The sequence below is a fragment of the Zeugodacus cucurbitae genome, chromosome 5 (assembly GCF_028554725.1).
Source record: "Zeugodacus cucurbitae isolate PBARC_wt_2022May chromosome 5, idZeuCucr1.2, whole genome shotgun sequence".
Classification (NCBI taxonomy): domain Eukaryota; kingdom Metazoa; phylum Arthropoda; class Insecta; order Diptera; family Tephritidae; genus Zeugodacus; species Zeugodacus cucurbitae.
The window spans coordinates 37,569,252-37,586,553 of record NC_071670.1 but is presented as its reverse complement, the minus strand read 5'-3'; the positions used below and the strand labels follow the sequence as shown (position 1 = coordinate 37,586,553).

Below are 17,302 nucleotides of genomic sequence, written 5' to 3'. Positions count from 1 at the left end.
ACGTTTGGCATATTCATTCGGTCATAATATAATATTTTTAGCATTGTTATAATGACAGCTTTGTAATTATCAAACGTTTGCAGTGGCATTGCATTGCCAACGATATTATTATCAGCGGTGACACCAACTTATTCATAATAATGATTTTTATGCTCTGTGACATTAAACGTCATTATACTGCCAAGCAGCATTTTTGCGCTTCACGGCTGTCCGCCGTACTGACATTCCAATTATTCTTATCGCTTTGGCTGATGCTGCTGCGCTGCGCTTTGCAATCGTGAACGTGTTGCCAGTTTCGCTGCAGCAATACTTAGACACGCGCACCTTAGTACCTTTTTGCTTCGTTGCACAATTCGTTATGTCAGTAGCTCTGCGCCATTATTCGCAGTAATGCAGTGGTTACGAATGTGTCGTGAATTTAGTTTCTCTTCTCTACACTTATTTTTTTATTTCCATTACCTGCATACTTTTGGCGCCATTTTGGCATTTTTCTTTCTTAGCCTTTTTGTAGTTGACGGTCCGTATTATGAATGAACAGCTAGTTGACAGTTTGTTATAGTTGCAGAAATTGCATACTTTGCTTTGCAAAAACAAAGAAATCTCTAACCATTTTGTGTGCTGCGTATGGAACCGTAGCGATGTGCTTGAGAAAATTTGAAAAGTGGAAATTATTATCTATTTCGTGGTTTTCAAAAATGTAGTGATGGATTATATTTAAACTTAATGGAGGTAACAAATTGCTTGGGAACGGTTTTGAAAACATAGAGATACACATTCCTAGTATAATTAGTTTATTTTATTTAAGCTCGTATTATTAAACACCCACCTTGAATGCGCTATCTTAGTGAGTAGCCATTAAAATGGCATGACTGTCTGTCTGATATTGTGTATTTTAGTCATCTTAACGCTAAAGTCAATCTATATTCGCTGCGACGTGTGAAAATCGTTTTATAACGATTTATTCAAGTACAGGTACTTTTTTCAATAGCATCTTTTTTTGACATAACACGCGTGAGTCGTGTCAAGCTGTCATGTTATTTTTGCTCAGTATATTTTGGTATTTACAAATTGTTCTGTAAAGAAGGTTTTTCGAATCAAATTCTGTTCAGCGATGAGGCCAATTTCTGGCTCAATGAGTATGTAAAGAAGCAAAATTGCCGTATTTGAAACGAAGAGCAGCATGAAGAGATTAAAGAGCTACCATTTCATCCAGAAAAAAGAACGGTTTGGTGTGGTTTGTGGGCCGGTGGAATCAGTGGTCCATATATCTTCAAAAATGATGCCGGTGAGAACGTAACTATAACCACAACGTATTTGATGTCTGATATCTCGTGATCGCGGCGACATTTGCTTTAAAAAGACGGCACCACTTCCCACACATCACACCGATCAATGGATTTATTGAGAGAACACTTCGGAGAGCAGATAATTTCACGTTTTTGGCTGGTCGATTGTGCTCAAGATCGTTTGATATCACACCATTAGAGTTCCTGTGGGGATATGGAAAGTATAAAGTCAATGCGGATAATCCCGCTTCGGTTCAGGTCTTGGAGTAAAACATCACGCGTGTAATTCGATAGTTACCAGTCGAAATGCTCGAACTAGTCATCAAAAAGTGGCCACCATTCAATAGAGATATTCTTTAAAAAATAATTGCCAAATAATGTGCTCTCGAATGATAATAAACATTACCCATTAAATTTGAATTTTCAGCGTTTTTTCTTTAAAAATGTAGGGAATCTCGAAATAGATCACCCTTTAATTTTCATAGCCACAAAAAATCTCGAAAAATGGTCATGTATTTCTTGTCTCACAATCTCATACCGACATACATATGTGTATGGAATTTTTCGAAGCGTTTGAGAAAATAATGTTTTAAAAGCTGCTTAACGATTAATTATATCTATGTGTATGTAATTGGTACCCCTTCCGCGATTATAGCCGAAGCCGATTAATTCTAAAAACATTTAAATTTAGTGTACTTATTTATCATTTAAAGCTATATTAAATGTTTCAATCAATTTGCAAAAAATGTCCTATCAAGTGGTTTATACTTTAAAGCTCGAAAAAAATCGAAAAATCCACTTATGTTATATTTAAGTGCACTTAAGTAGCGTATATTTTAAAAATAAAACTCTATAATTTCAAGCGCAAAAAAACTAATTAAGCACATTTTTCACTTCAAATAGTAGTCATTAATGTAAAAATAGCGCATGCAATGTTTTAACTGTTGCGTTGCCTGAATTACTTTCGCTATATATTATAACGGCATGTGTGAGTGTGTGTGTGCGTGGCATGAATATTATAATTAAATGCGAAAATACGCTTTATTAACAACGCCATTTCAAAAGAGCGTTAATTGCGATCTATTCAACGCGCCATAATACAGCTATATGAATATAAATGAGAGCGCCTACATGTATGCTACTGAAAATGCATTTATTTAATCACACGCTGAATGATCTTTTCTCTGTGTGTGTATGTGTGTGTACTTACGTTTAAGTACTCATTATTAGCGACAATCTACAATATAATGATGTAATTAAAACATTTTAAGCGCAGTGAAAAGAGAGCATTTGCTGCTACTAACAGCGCCTAACTGTATGCAATTAAAATGCATGAATATTAATCCTGTCGATATTGCAACCGCAGGGCATGTGACAATGACTTGGCATATCATTGACAATGTTTTCAACTACAGTTGTTACTAAAAAGTTTTTCACTACAAAATACTCCCAACTGTAGTTGCAATAGGGGGATGAGGGTGTTTGTGGTTAGCAGAGAGAGAGAGAGTCAGCTGCTGGAAATTGCCGCCTGCAATGTTCAATTTGCTCGAACAATTGCCTGACCGCAAATGGAAAATGAGGAACTGCAATTGTTGGTTGTATAGATGAAGAAGGGAAGTCAGAAGAAGAAGTAAAAGTAGAAGAAGAGCAAAGTAAGAATTGACACAAAAAAGACAATAGCAAAAACAGAGCGTTGCAAATTGCGGTAGTGGAAACACGAATTGCCATCTCTGCAGTCAGGCGCTGTCGAAACAGTGCCGTCTACACAATAAACCACAAAAGCAGTAGGTGCACACATACTCTCCACCGAAAGCTTGCTACGCATAAATCCTGTAAACAATTTCGTCTGAAAATTCAAAGCTTTTTTTGTGTGTATGTGTGTGTGTGCTCCGCTATTGTAGTTTAGTTACTGTGGCAGTGTGCAAGTGTGCAAGTTGCTCTGCGGCAATCGAAAAAGCGCTGCAACCAACACCCGCTGCCAACGCCAACAACACTAACAACTAACTCTCTTAGCTGTGTGTGGTATTTGCCGCCTCAGCTGGTTGCATTTGCTGCTGTGCTTGTGGTTCTTGCAGTGCATAAATTTTGTGACTTGCAAGTCTTGCAAATATTCTACAACCCACGCGTAGAATATACATATATGTATGTATACATTGTGCCCTGCTTGTGCCTCGTCGTGATGTGTGGGTGTGTGGCTTTACTGGCGCTTAAGCGAATTTACAAAGTTTATTTGTCGGTTTTTGCAACACAGTGGCATCTATGCACTTTTTACTCTCTGGCTGCTTGTAAAAGTAGCGAAATATAATTTGCACAATTTATGTGCACCCTTGTGCATGCCCTGTTGGGATGTGTTTGGGTTTTTAGACTTTGCTTTTTGAACACATATTGTTGGAACACAAAATGTTTCAAAATTTTTCGTTTTTGGGTTTGCTTTAGGTTCCAGCTGGGAGTTTAATATCTGACTTTCCAGAAAATATTTTCGATTTTCGAACTCTTTGACTATCAAAGAGTTTTGTCATCGTCGCCTAGAGTAACTCTCATGTAATTTCCTCTGAAATCATACCTGTCGAGAAGCTATTGGTGGGAAGGAGAAGCTGGAGGAGAGGAGCAGTAAGCGTTTTTAGGGCAAAGCTTACCGGGCAGATTAATCAAGTTGTAGATTGTCTGGTTTATCCATCAACTACAGTTTCAGGCCTCCTAACCATTGCAGCGTTTTTCCCTCGCCAGATAAATGACTTACGATTTTATTGAAGGTGTGCTTGTGATCAACTAAGGAAGACCTGGTCTACCGTCTGTTTTAGGCATTAAGTTACACCATGATTAGACTAATATCGTGGTCAGGTCACAGCGGAATCACAAGAAATTAAAGTTTATGAGCTTAAAAAGGTGGGCACTTCAATTTCAGTATTTGTAAATTGGGAACAGGTCTGCACACCGCTGTCTTCTTTCGGTTTACAATTTCGGGAACAATTCGTCTCTGAGCAAATTTGTGATGGGCTCCAAGTTTGTGGAGGATTAGCTATAGAATTTTTTTTTATTTTTCAAAAGACTGTTCTTAGTTAGGAGTTGAATTCTTCAAAATTTTCGATGACTAATATTTTCTGTATTTCGCTCGAACTCTTTACAGGGCACACTAAAACTTCTTTACTTCTGTACTTATAAGTACATGCCCTCCAAATAAGTTAAGCAAAAAGCGCTAAAAGAACCGCGGAATTTAGAAAACTTTTATTCTCTGCAAGTAAACGTCAACGCGGCAAAGAACTGTATTAATTTGCCGTAATTTTGTGTGGTTTTCTTGCTTTTCTCCTCTCCTTTTTTGAGGCTAAGCCAAAGTGGCATACTTGTATGTTTGTGCAACATTAAGTTGTAGCGCGTTTGTAGTAGTTTACTGGAATTTCCACTGTCTAATACCCGAGAAGATTGAGTGCCGCTTTGTTTGCTGGTAGACTTTGCTTGCCTCTGCAACTTTCTTACATATTTTTGGCGCAATGCTTTGTGGCAAAATAATTGATTTTGAAGAGGAAAAGTTTGTCCTACTTACTAAGCAGTTTATTTATTGTTGTTTTACTGTTTTCGAAGAAGAATGCTACTCTCTCACAAATTCGATAAATAAATTTTTATTGGTGGTGCTTCATGTTTCGAAGTTAAAATATATAAATTGTTTTCTTTGAGTATGTAATAGAATTTATGGAACAAGAAATTTAAAAGAGAAGAATACAAGTATACAATAGCAATTATATGTATTATGGATGGAGGACTTATTATATTATGTAGCTTGAGTGAAGTGGCTTAAATTTTTGAAACAATTTGGAAATAAGTTAACTTTCGCTTGTCGCCAATTTTTGAGGCATTATTTTTTGCCAGGCTTGGTAAATATTAAGCATATATCTTTGTACAAAATTATTTTAGTTTTTTCAGCTAAAAGGGGTCGTTTGTAAAAAATGAGGAAAAAAGAGAGGATATGAGGGACCGTTAGAAAAAAAATAGAGAGAATAAATTCACTCAAAAATTAAAAACAGTGAAGCTTCTGGGTCATCTTAGATATAGATTTCTACATGCAATAAGTTCTGATAGGATTGGCCTTTAAAATATTTATTGCAATAGCTTTTAACAAATTTAGTGATGAATAAGTAACATGAACTATCCAAAGATGATCTCTCCTTCATATATTCTTAAATCCATTATATATGGAATAACCGACATTTAAAGTTTATCGTCAAAATTCAAAATCGTGGTGATCTCAGGATTTTTTTAACATAAAGTTTCTTTCGTCTTCTCGATCTCATTAAAATAAATAGATTCAAGTTTTAATCTCACTGGATGATAAGAGTTCTAAATCCATTTCTACAACCATTAGAAAATTATTATCTTATTAGGATGCCTTTGAGTAATAATTGCAGTGCCCTCAGTCCGAAGGCGTAGAGAACAGCACAAGTAAGGCATAGGTCAAGTAAGACGTTTTCTGATTTGTATATTTGAAAGTAGAATCACATTCTACGTTAATAAATTTCATACTCAAAAAAATCCATAAATAATTGAATGATTGCAGCCGAATTGACAGTATTTGTTCGGTGACCCGACTGTCTATCATTAGTCGTTATTAGGCTTCAGGGTCACAATTATCGAGGGAATAAGATTACATATCCAACGTGTGGACTGACTGATAGACTCAGCTGAATATGTTAATATGTATTTCGGTTCTAGTGTTTCGACATACAAGTACATTAACCATTAGCAGAGTTTACCGTTATAATATTATTATTATACTTTTGTACAAAAAAATGTATGTCCAGCTAAATTGGCTTGTCAATTGATTTGATGAAGACTAAATAAATTTTCTATAATACTTATTAAAAAAAATCAAGCAAAAATTTTGTATAATTGAACAATTGATTGTGTATCAAGTTCTTTGAAATTTACTGTTATTTTTAATTGTAAAAATATTTTCTCCTTGGTATCAAACTGACAGAGATAAATGACTAAATAATATAAAAACGATTAAAAAAATTCCCATTCCTAATATTCACTATCGCCATAAAAACGTATTTCTTTATGGGTTTTTAAGGCAAAAACTTGCTGTTCCGCTAAAAATAATACATACTTATATATTCAGTTTATTATAGTTTAATATCCTACTCTTTGAAAAATTATCGTTCATAAAAATACATATATCGATGGCAAATAATTGCTGTATTAAAACTAATACTACATAATTCTCTTCAATAACTTTTGAAATGCAAAAAAAATATTAATTCTGTTGAAAAAAGCTGATTCGACTCACCTGCATACAGCAGCAACGCCAACAGTATATGCACCCAATGTGTCATTTTGTAATTGTTGCTCGATGAATTTGAGTTCAAGCGATTCTGATGTTGCTGATTTTGTCGTCAACGTTTGTAATAACAAATTTGTTAAATGACTGACTCACTCACTCACTTATACACACGGTCGTTTGTTTATATTTAATTATGTGCTTTGTTATTACTATGAATTATTGTTGTTATTGTACGTTTTATCGATATGTTGCGTTTGTTACGAAAGTATAAAGTTGTTAAAGTACTTTGTTGTTTGTTGTTGTCTTTTTGCTATTATTGTTATGCATATGCAATTTGCTGGTATAAAAGCTTAATTAATGCAACACATTAAGATATTAAATACTCAAAGTGAGTGGGAAATCAATTGAATGCTTTGCTTCAAGTTTTTGCGGGAATTGATCAATAATGCTCTATTTTAAATTTAAGGTATGTTTGTAGACTCTACACAAAAGTTGAACGTTAATTTCGCGACATTTCATCCAGCATTAAATGCATTTTTCGACTTCATACTATATAGTTAAAATCAAGAAGTGTGAAGAAAATTTTTCTACAAAATTCCAAAGCGCTTTCACACGCGCTCACAATAATAAATACCGTTAGTAATCACTTTAACTGTTAACAGCGCGACGTTGAGTAGCCAGGCGGCACGCGGCGTTCTTATTTGTTACGTGCTGATTATAATTGCAATTGTTCTTATTGCTATTATGTCGCGAAATATTGTTAGCAAGCTTATTCGTGTTGTTGCTATAATTCTTCAATAAAACTGTTTTATTTTGTTTTCAAATCTATATAATACTCTTACCGCTTGCTACAACAACAAAAAAAGAAATATAACGAAAATGAAGCAAATAAATGAGAGCCCAACAAATTCACGGTCGCTTCCGTTTCCGTCTTTCACTTAGGCTTCCGCCAGGTTTTTTGACTCAAAATTGCACGCCGCGTGTCTGCGCTTGGATTTGGCGCTTTTGTCAGTAATTTGTTGTTGTTGGCTTTTTCTTACTTGTATACCGTTATTTTGCGGAAAAAATCCCGGCTTGCATTATTTATAAATCCTGCAGCGTAAAAACGGGAATTCAATTGTTGTTGCTGTTGTTGCTGTTGTTGTTGTTGTTACTGCATGGATGCCAGCTTCATTGTCACTGCCGTGTATTTACTTCCGTTGTAATTTTTTTTTCTTCTTGTAGGCTTTTATTTTTTATTTTTGTATTTTTTAAATTAACCGATTGCCCGTGGCTGTTGTACGCCTCCAGCTTGTCGCCTGTCGTTGTTGCTGTCGCTCAGCTGGAATCACGCGCCTTTTTAATTGGTTTCACTTTACAGTATTATTATGGCACGTGATGTCGTCGTTTCCCTTATATCGCTTAACGGTTATCCTTTGGTTGACGTCGATTTGCGTTGAATGCCTGCCAGGCGCTATGTGCCTCACATGTCAACGTTGCTCTCTGACACAGTGTGAACTACAACTTGAGCTTGTTTTGCACTCTTTGCTCGCATTTTCATTTCATTTGCGATGTCTTCAATGTCTCTCGTTCTCGTTCACTTTCACTTCCTTTTCATTAAGTCGTCGGCATCGTTATTGCTTTTATAATATTTGTAGTTGTTGCTGTCACTGTTATTGCGCTTGTTGATAGGTGATGTTCTTGAATGTCAATTATTTTGTATTGTACCGTTGGTATTTATTTTCTGCACCATCCACCTCTTTTGCCACCTGCAAGTAGAGTGCGAAGAAAATCGTGAGTAAAAATTCAAATACCTTATTTATGCAGTGTGTAAAATGAGGCCCGTGTTATTAAATAACACGAGAAATTCCTGTTTCAAGTACAGAATTGTCAACGTGTTGGACGGTATAAATTCGAGGAAGCGAGTATATTAATTTTCTGAAGTATTTGAAATATTTTGAGCGCTGGCAGAGCACAGGAAAGTGAGAGAGATTTCAGGTTAATAATGAGAGTGATATGATAAATTTAAAATAATCCAGCTGGCACAAATTAAAAATGTATTTGGAAGTAATATGAGTTATATTTACTTTTGTTGATGATATCACTAAGAACCCACTAAGGAGGGAGAAAGTAATGTAGAAATATTAACTTTTGTAAAAAAAATTCATACGACAGTCCGGTCTATGTAACTGGAAGTTAGGTTAAGTTAGAAGGCTGCTTTTACGCCCGCTGACACTCTATGTGGCCAAAAACGCCCCTAGTAATGGATCAAAAGGCCTTAAGGGGTTATATACAGTTAGAATTTTCAAAAAATCGATTTTTTTATTTCATTTTCTTAATGTAGAAACCGCCATTTTGTCAAAAAATTTTATTTTGCGTATTCCCTCGATTAATTACTAGATTTAACATTATTTTAACGAAATCTGTTTGGTTTTTTAATTTCAAATGATCCAGTTCCAAAATATAGTGGTCACCACAAAACGTCTTTTTTGAGAGGAGCTCCTGGAGATCAGCTGTAGCTCTTTTTCAAATAAATATTTTTACTAGTACTAAGTCTTAAAATACAGTTAAAAGATACCATAATATGTGTATAAATTTTTGGATAAATAAATTAAAAAGTTTTCTCAGAAAAATTCTGGAAAATTCACTTTTTTTCGGCCGTCTAACTGTATATAACCCCTTAAAGTTTCAGCAAAGGGTGTAGACTTTTAAATATACTATATATAATAAGTTGGTTAATACATATTCCAGCCAGTTCGGTAGTTTCGCCGAAGGTATGCCTGATCATAGCGATTTCGCTGTGATCCGACAGAAAAACAAATCGGATAACAATGTAAGTAGATAAAGACACTCCTTGACTAGCATTCTGTTATCGAGTTCAGGTCTGAATAAGACCCATGCATCACCTGCTAACCGTGATGGCAATCCCTTTTGCTTGAAGACGCAACAGTTATGTAATGATTCCAGTCTTCGGTATCAGCCTTTGAATCTCATCTAAACCAACCTTACTGCTGCTGGAAAAACTAGGAGTGTTGTTCTTTAATGACGAACCTTTGAATTTACTGAAACAAGTTTCGGAAAGTAAAGTGTGGTATACTGAATATAATGTGAGAAAAGTCACTAATAAAAAAACCTAGTAAAAACGGGGTAGAAATTCTGTGGTCGGAAGGTTTACTAGGATATCAGAATCACAATCCTCTTTTCATTATGACTGTTTTCCGAAGCTCTGAGAAAGATCACTGAAGTATCTTTCGGTTGCAAGTACCAATATTGCAACTTTTTTCGAGAAAAAATATTATTTTTTATTCATTCATTACTTTTTTGTTAAATGCAAATCTCGTCATTCCATCCTGTAGTCATATGTATTTAATATAGAATATTGCACATTGCCTAGTTGCACACAAAAAAATTGATAAATTATTGTTTTGAAACAGAACAGCATTAATAATGAGATACTTTTTCGAAAAGTCAAAGCTGCATGTGCGCGTGATGGCTTCCAACAAGCTCAGTGGCTAGAGTCTTGTTCAAAACAAAAAAAAAACTAAAAATCTGTTGTTACTGAAACTTTTTCAACAGTTATGTGCCTAAAATAATGCAATTCCATTTTTTTCCCACAACATAAGCAGACAAAAAGTCGAGGCTTTATGAGAGAGAGAGAGACACGGACATGCAAAGTTTCGAGCGCCCCAACAGGGTGTGTTTATGTATGCACTCGAGATCTGTAATGTGAAACCAGCCGCTTCTTTTGCACAAATTTACGTTTCAGCATTTGTACGTCAAACGAACTACTCTAACGGTATTAAGCGAGTGCACACCAACACACGCCAGTACGCCAGTGGTGAGTGTGACATATTCACGAGCTTAAGCTCTGCAGCTCTCTGTGTGGAGAAGAGCAAAGTTGAAAGCGGCTAAAATTTACTATGCACTAGACATTGTCGAAAAACTCTCGGGTTACAAAGAAGAAATTTTAATGTCCTTTTTTGTATTCAAAAAGCGACAAACGTTTCAGTTGCAAATGCTGTCTGCCACCACGCTACCACCCCCCTAAGCACTTACTATTCGCAGCGGCGCTTTTCTGTTTTTGGCATACGTATGTTTATACAATTTATCACACGGCGACAAGTGAAAAAATCACTCAAAGCAGCAGAGGCTGGAGGAGGTGATGATGTGATGAGGCTGAGTAGGGGGTCACACATACACCAATCTGCTAATAGGTGTCCTTGTGAGAGCGAGTATTCAGAGTAACGAATAGTCGTAACCCAGCCGAAAGTGTGGATTAGCATCTCATGGTAATGAATTCTAGATGGCATTACCTAATCACAGTGATTTTGTTCTAGTGCCGTAGTGATTATGCTTTGTTGCCTGCATGACCCACTTATCCACAAAGAGCTCACCAATGCCACTAAAGTTAAAAAAAATCGAAAAGTTTCCTTCCCTGGGTTACCAAGCTCTCTATCTCATACTATTTATACTTTTTTGTCGACTATTAGAGGGTAACACCCATATGTATGACATAGTTGAGTTGAGAATATTTTGTGGATTCATATGTTACCGTTTCTTTCCATGTACGAGTATGTGCTTCTAAATATCCATACATCCCTCGACTGATTTATGTCGCTGCATATATTCATCTTTTTGCCAAGTGTTTGTTGATTCTCCGCTTTTATTTTGGGGTCTTTGTTTAAGCGTTTAACTTAGTGGGCGAACATGGTGAAAAAACCGGAATTCGGTTATGATTTATTAGTATGCGCTGACTGATGTTGTCAGTTGAATTTTTAAGCAGATTACAATGAATGACTGTTTCAAAAGCTGACAACAAACCCATGCATATATGCGTTAGTAAATGTAGATATGTGCACTTCTGATCTGTACTATTATATTTCGGGGTACTCAAGGACGTGCAAGTGGCTTTAGCTTAAAGGTTTAATAGATAAAAATTTGGTGATTCGAACTTAGTCGTCTGTAGTGGATCAGACTAAGATCCGTATGATGTGGCTAATGATATTATTGAAATTCTATTTTTATAGAGGTCTTCAAAAGAGTTTTAGGGAATCATTGAAGGAAAGACCCATTATTGTGGGAGTAAGTAGGAAAATAGTTCGACATTAAAAGTGGGCAAAAGGGTACATTTATTACATTTGTTCAAACAAACAAGGATTTATTGTCTTAATATACGATGATGGGTGGATTAATGGGTTCTAATTTTGGGAATATGATGTGATTTCGAGATGATTTCCTTCATTTTAATTAATAAAGTGGAACTTCCATAACTCGAACTTTTGAATTGGCAATAGCGTTTAGAAATCAAATTTCATACAAAATTACTTCCATAACTCAAACTTGTCTAACTCGAAATTCTCCATAACTCGTACTCCTGAATTGGCAATAGAAGTCAAATTTCATACAAATTTTCTTCCACAAATCGAACTTTTCGACCAGGGCATAATATAAAATTTAAAATTTTACTTTCAAGGCAGAAATTGAAAAGAGTCCCTCTATATGATATTACACTTATGGATTACATAAATCATGTAACAGAAGATACAGACGTCAAAAGCCAACAAAAGCGAAGTGCAACAAACAAATTTACAGAATATACTTTTTAATGTATTTAAATAAAACGTTATGCGAAGTAAATAATTAAAGCTGTGTATAAATCTATATTTTATAGGTTTTTGAAATTTTTATTTTATTTTATTTTATTTTATTTTATTTTATTTTATTTTATTTTATTTTGTTTTATTTTATTTTATTTTATTTTATTTTGTTTTGTTTTGTTTATTTCGTATTGTATTTTACTCCCAATTCAATCTATACATATGTAAATACATATATCCTTCCTTCGCATATTTTATTTCAATAACATTTGTTCAACTGAATGTCGGTAAATTTTCATTTTCGGTTAACTGTATTACTTTAATCAATTTAATCTGAATGCGTGACACAGCTAGCAGCCGCTTTACTCTATAAATGGAATTGCGGTACAAACTGTTGCAACACAGAATTTCAACGGAAACGCGTGACATCTGTGCCATACAAACCAGTAACTACAAGTGTACGCAAATATTTCAACGTGCGAGTATGTATATGTATGTGTGTACAAAAACGCCGGTATAGACGTGTTAACAACGCTTGTGACACCTTGTTCATACATAGCGCACATCCGCAATGTAATGTGAGACACAAACAAGTGTCTACGGAACACAGATATACGAGTATTTGTATATAGTGTATATGGTACTACATTGTATTTATATATTTACGTGCAATGTATTTATAACTGTACAAGTATGGTTGTTGTGTAGTAATATATATGTTTTGTGTCCGAAAAGTGATAAAATGTTGCAAAATGTCATAAAGTTTCAAGTAAAACACAAAGAGATAACAGACATATATGAAATGTGTAGTCTGTTTTTAGGGGCGCCATGGACACAACACAAGTGCAGGCATAGATAGAGTAGCACGTTTATAGTACGGATAGTCAGGCATACAAATTAACTTTATTTTTACGATTACACGTGTGACAGGCACTCCAACGCATACGCTCGACTGCTCAAACACACACACGCGTACAGATGGTCGTTCACACTATCACCTCTCGACTCATAAAAACTAACAAACAAATGCGTTTCGCACGTACAAATCTTTATTATCTATGGATATGCTATGGGCATTGGCTTCTGTGTGTGTGTGTTTGTGCGTTTTAGCGGAAGTGTAAAATCCACATACAATTAATGTAAACTACAAAACTCTCACTCACTCAAACACTCCTGCATTGCAATAGCAACAACTCCGACGCGCTTGTCAGTATAGTAGCAATGATTTTTGTCAGCAACACAACACAGCTATGCTTTCAGCTAAATAAACAACTCCGTTGTGTTGTATTGTTTGTCCTAACAATAACAACACCAACACTGAGAACAAATAATAAATGTCGGTAGGTAAACAAAGCGAGTAGTTGACACTTACAAATGCACTCATCATTATTCGTCGCTCGTTGGCAGTTGTCACCGGTTGTTGTGTATGCGTGTATGCTGTTCGTCATATTATAGCTTTGGTTGCGCAACAACACACGCTTCACATAGTTTTTCATTAAACATGATGTTTTTTTATTTTTTTCCTTTTCTAACTGCTAAGCATTTGAGCAGAACTAATGCCATCAACCGGTGGCAATTAACAATTGTAGGTAGCGTAGTGCTTAGATTTGCATGGATCTGCATATTGTTGTTGGTTTGTGTGTCTGCGTGCTGTGATATATTCTTCAGCTATTTTCATACCACTAGTTAGTTTACAACTACAAGCCAACTTAACTCATTCAACTGAATGTAATTTGCATTTTATCGTTATTAGGCATTAGGGGTGTTTTAAATTTTTTATTTCGATTTTTTAGTTACCATATATTTTTTTAATTCTTTTTTATTTTGAAAATGACAAATAATTTTTGATATGACGAATGCTGTTAAAGATAATGTTAAGGTATCTATGAAATTATCGAAAAAATATTTGACTCAGATGTATAGTAATAACTCATGAAATTCTTGGGACTTTTGAGTAAAAATTCTGATATCTAAAAACAATTTTTTCTATACATTTCACTGACTATACAAGAAAAGAAAAGAACATGTTCAGACCAGTTTAAAGGGTACCAGTGTGACATTTTCAAAAAATTTATTTTTTTATTTCGTGCTTATTCGGTAGTTTATACTTTCAAAAACATCCTGTGAAAGCGGATCGTATCTTGAATAGTTTTTGAATGGTCGAGTTTCGAGTTTTTTCTCGAAACGACATTTCTCAAAATTGCTGACGTTATAACTCAACGAGAAATTGATCGATTGACTTCAAATTTACCTTGAGTATTTTGAATATATTTACTATACAATGACCTACGATCTTTTTGATTGGTTGGAAATTGTCCATTTGGCATTTAAAAAAGTACCATTTTTTACTTAAAAAAACTATTTTTGTTCAGAACTACGCCATTTTGTCAATATTTGATAAAATCGTAGGTCATTGTATAGGAAATATAATAAATTTAAATATCCACAAATTTTTAATTTTTTTTTTGCTTTTTTTATTTATTTTTTTTTTATTAATTTTTGGTTATAACTTGAATGCATATTTCTTCCGCATAGTTGGTGATATAATAATATATTAATAAATACTGGACAATTTCGAACATTTTCTAACACTGGATACGAAAAAAAGTCCAAAAAATATAGAAAAGTTGTAAAAAAATGTTTTCTGACAATCACAATAATTATGAAAAATATAAAACTTAACTCATAATATAACAAATTTAAAATTAACAATTAAAATCACAGAAATGAAGCATTTAATTTCAATATATATTTTTTTTAATAAGCACCTCCCTAACACTCACACAAACACAAAGCTTTTGCAATCTTTAAAGGGCTTGACTGAGTAATCACTATAAACTAACTCCATGTGACACAAATTTCCACATTTCCGGTTCTTAATCATCGTACATTTTCCCCCATATGTTACTCATACGTCCTGGGTGTCACAGCTAAATGTGAATTACCATATAATATATATTTGTATATACTGCTTTTGCATATGGATATTTATCACAGCTGTTGATGTGTATTAATTGCTAACTTCGTACATACATATATACATACACAAAGCATATGTTTGAGTTTTATATAACATTACAGGCCAACACCACTGCATGTTTGCTGCTTATGTTTAAGGAAATTATGTCGGATATGTTACATTTGGTACAGTTGTATCGGCATTGCCGCATATTGGTTGTTGTTGTTGGAGAATCACACAAAAACTTTGCAATTAAATGGTAAGAGATGGTTAAGTGTGCTCGACCTTTTTTTCAAATTAAAGCCATCGGTTGGCAGGCGTACATGGGTACACAATTTAAGCACATTTATTGAAGTATTTAATTATTTATAGTTCAACTCAAAGCCATTATGCATTTGCCTTATTAGTTATTATTTACGGTTTGAAAATATTACTTGATTCCACTTGTGCTTATACGGTAAACAGCTCTGACTCTTGGTGCCTGGAATACCATCTGACTGACAAATCAAATTTTATCAGTTTATATAGAACTTCTCCGAAGATCTTGATTCGGAACTCTTCAACTTCTTAGAGTACTCAGTTGTAGATACCAACTTGGCTAGTACGCGAGACTCGGCTCCTGAGTAGATCAACAATGGTTATGTAGGGGATTTAAGATATGTAGGATCTTATTGAAGGTTTACTGTCAATATTGGAAAGACTTCGTTTACATTCTTAAAATTTGTATGGAAAACTTAAGGCAGTGGGAATATTCATCATCTTCATCAGGTTAGCACTGCAACCGGGTGTCTTGGCCCCCTCGCCTAAGCCCTCGCTAGTATCCGTATTGAGCGCTACACCCACTTGATCCTTCCATTTGAGTTTGGTTCATCATTTTCTTAGTCGACCACAAGGGGGCACTGAAACGTATATTTTTTCGTTAAGATTCTTTGTTTGATGTCTTATCCACTATATGCCATATGGTTAAGGATTGCAGCGGAAAATATATTCTCAAAGAATAGATTAAACAAATCACTCGACACTTACCTTATCTGAAACTTCGTTTGATATCGAATGGGTCGAAGAGGTACTTCCCTGTTCTGACGGTAGTGCTTAACGTCCATGGTCAAGTTTGGTATGGATTCCAAATTTATACATTGCGCCAAAAAGGCATTCCCTTTTGGGACTAAAGGTGATGGGTGTCGATTCGTTTTTCTTGTGCCTTTTCCCGGAGTTATCGTATCCTGAATATTTTTTCAATAGTTAATTTGCCTATTCGGAAGCCACATGTGTAGGGTCCAATAAGTTTCAATGAGTTTTTAGTATTTTGAAGAGTAAGCTCGATAAGACCTTAAACCCGATATTCAGAAGACTGTTTATCTCCCTGGAGATAATATTAAATAGTTCTTCTTTCTTTCAAAAATCACTACTGACTGGTATGCTTTGCATGCCGAATGTATTTTTGGTCCACTTATTTTGTAATGAATTTAGATCCAATAATAATACAGACAACGTGCTACAAGTAAATCATTCAAAATTTGTTGGTTTCCCAATTCAATACTAATCGCCAAAATGGTTAAGCCGAACGATTCTACTTGTATTTTATTGGGATGCATTTTTGAAGACTGAACTGGATCAAAAATAAATCCCTTCAATTAACTTAAATCCGCTAATACTTTTAAAAACTTTTTGCTTATGCTCTTATATAAACGTTTAATCTTAGAGACATTTCTTGCTTTCTAAGCCCTTCCTTATCAACTTTTCATTTATTTTCACGCTTCTAACGTTATCTGTAAGAAACCTTAGGGTGGTTATTATCTGATAATATCCATTGTCACATTATAGTATGAGGTGGTGTAAAACGCAGCGTTGTCACTAAGCTTTGATGAGATAACACCGAATTCTTACAACTACCTTGAAGGACGAAGAAAGTGAAATGCAACCAACACATGTCCCACTGCTCGCTGAAATTCTATAAGTCTGAGCATAAATGTGGTAGGAAACCTTCTATATTGTTGGAAATAGGAACACTTCCTGTTGTTGTCGTCAAGTAAGCAGGTGCTAATATCTAAGATGTTGAAGCGTCAACTATGTATATGTGTGAAAGTGCAGTAGACAGCTATCGCTAAGTGGCGCCACTTGCAGGTTGTGGCACTAAGTAAAGTAGAGTGTGGCGCTGCAGCGGCAACCTGCTAAGCTTAATTGGAGTGGGGAAAGCACATACTAG

The 17,302-nt window shown here is 34.9% G+C and overlaps 1 protein-coding gene and 1 long non-coding RNA gene across 8 annotated transcripts in view; one reads left to right on the top strand and one right to left on the bottom strand.

Annotated features, from left to right (window-relative positions):
• Lac_4 (Lachesin) overlaps positions 1 to 17,302 on the bottom strand; it is a 398,804-nt gene that overhangs the window by 100,032 nt on the left and 281,470 nt on the right. For all 7 annotated transcript variants that reach the window (XM_054230633.1, XM_054230634.1, XM_054230632.1 and 4 more), the window contains one exon: positions 6,568 to 8,309. In XM_054230633.1, the coding sequence (XP_054086608.1) occupies positions 6,568 to 6,613 (46 nt within the window). In that variant the 5' untranslated portion in view covers positions 6,614 to 8,309. The remainder of the gene's footprint in view (positions 1 to 6,567; positions 8,310 to 17,302) is intronic.
• Positions 1 to 17,302, top strand: part of LOC105211965 (uncharacterized) — a 159,826-nt gene that overhangs the window by 117,667 nt on the left and 24,857 nt on the right. The gene's annotated exons all lie outside the window — the stretch shown is intronic.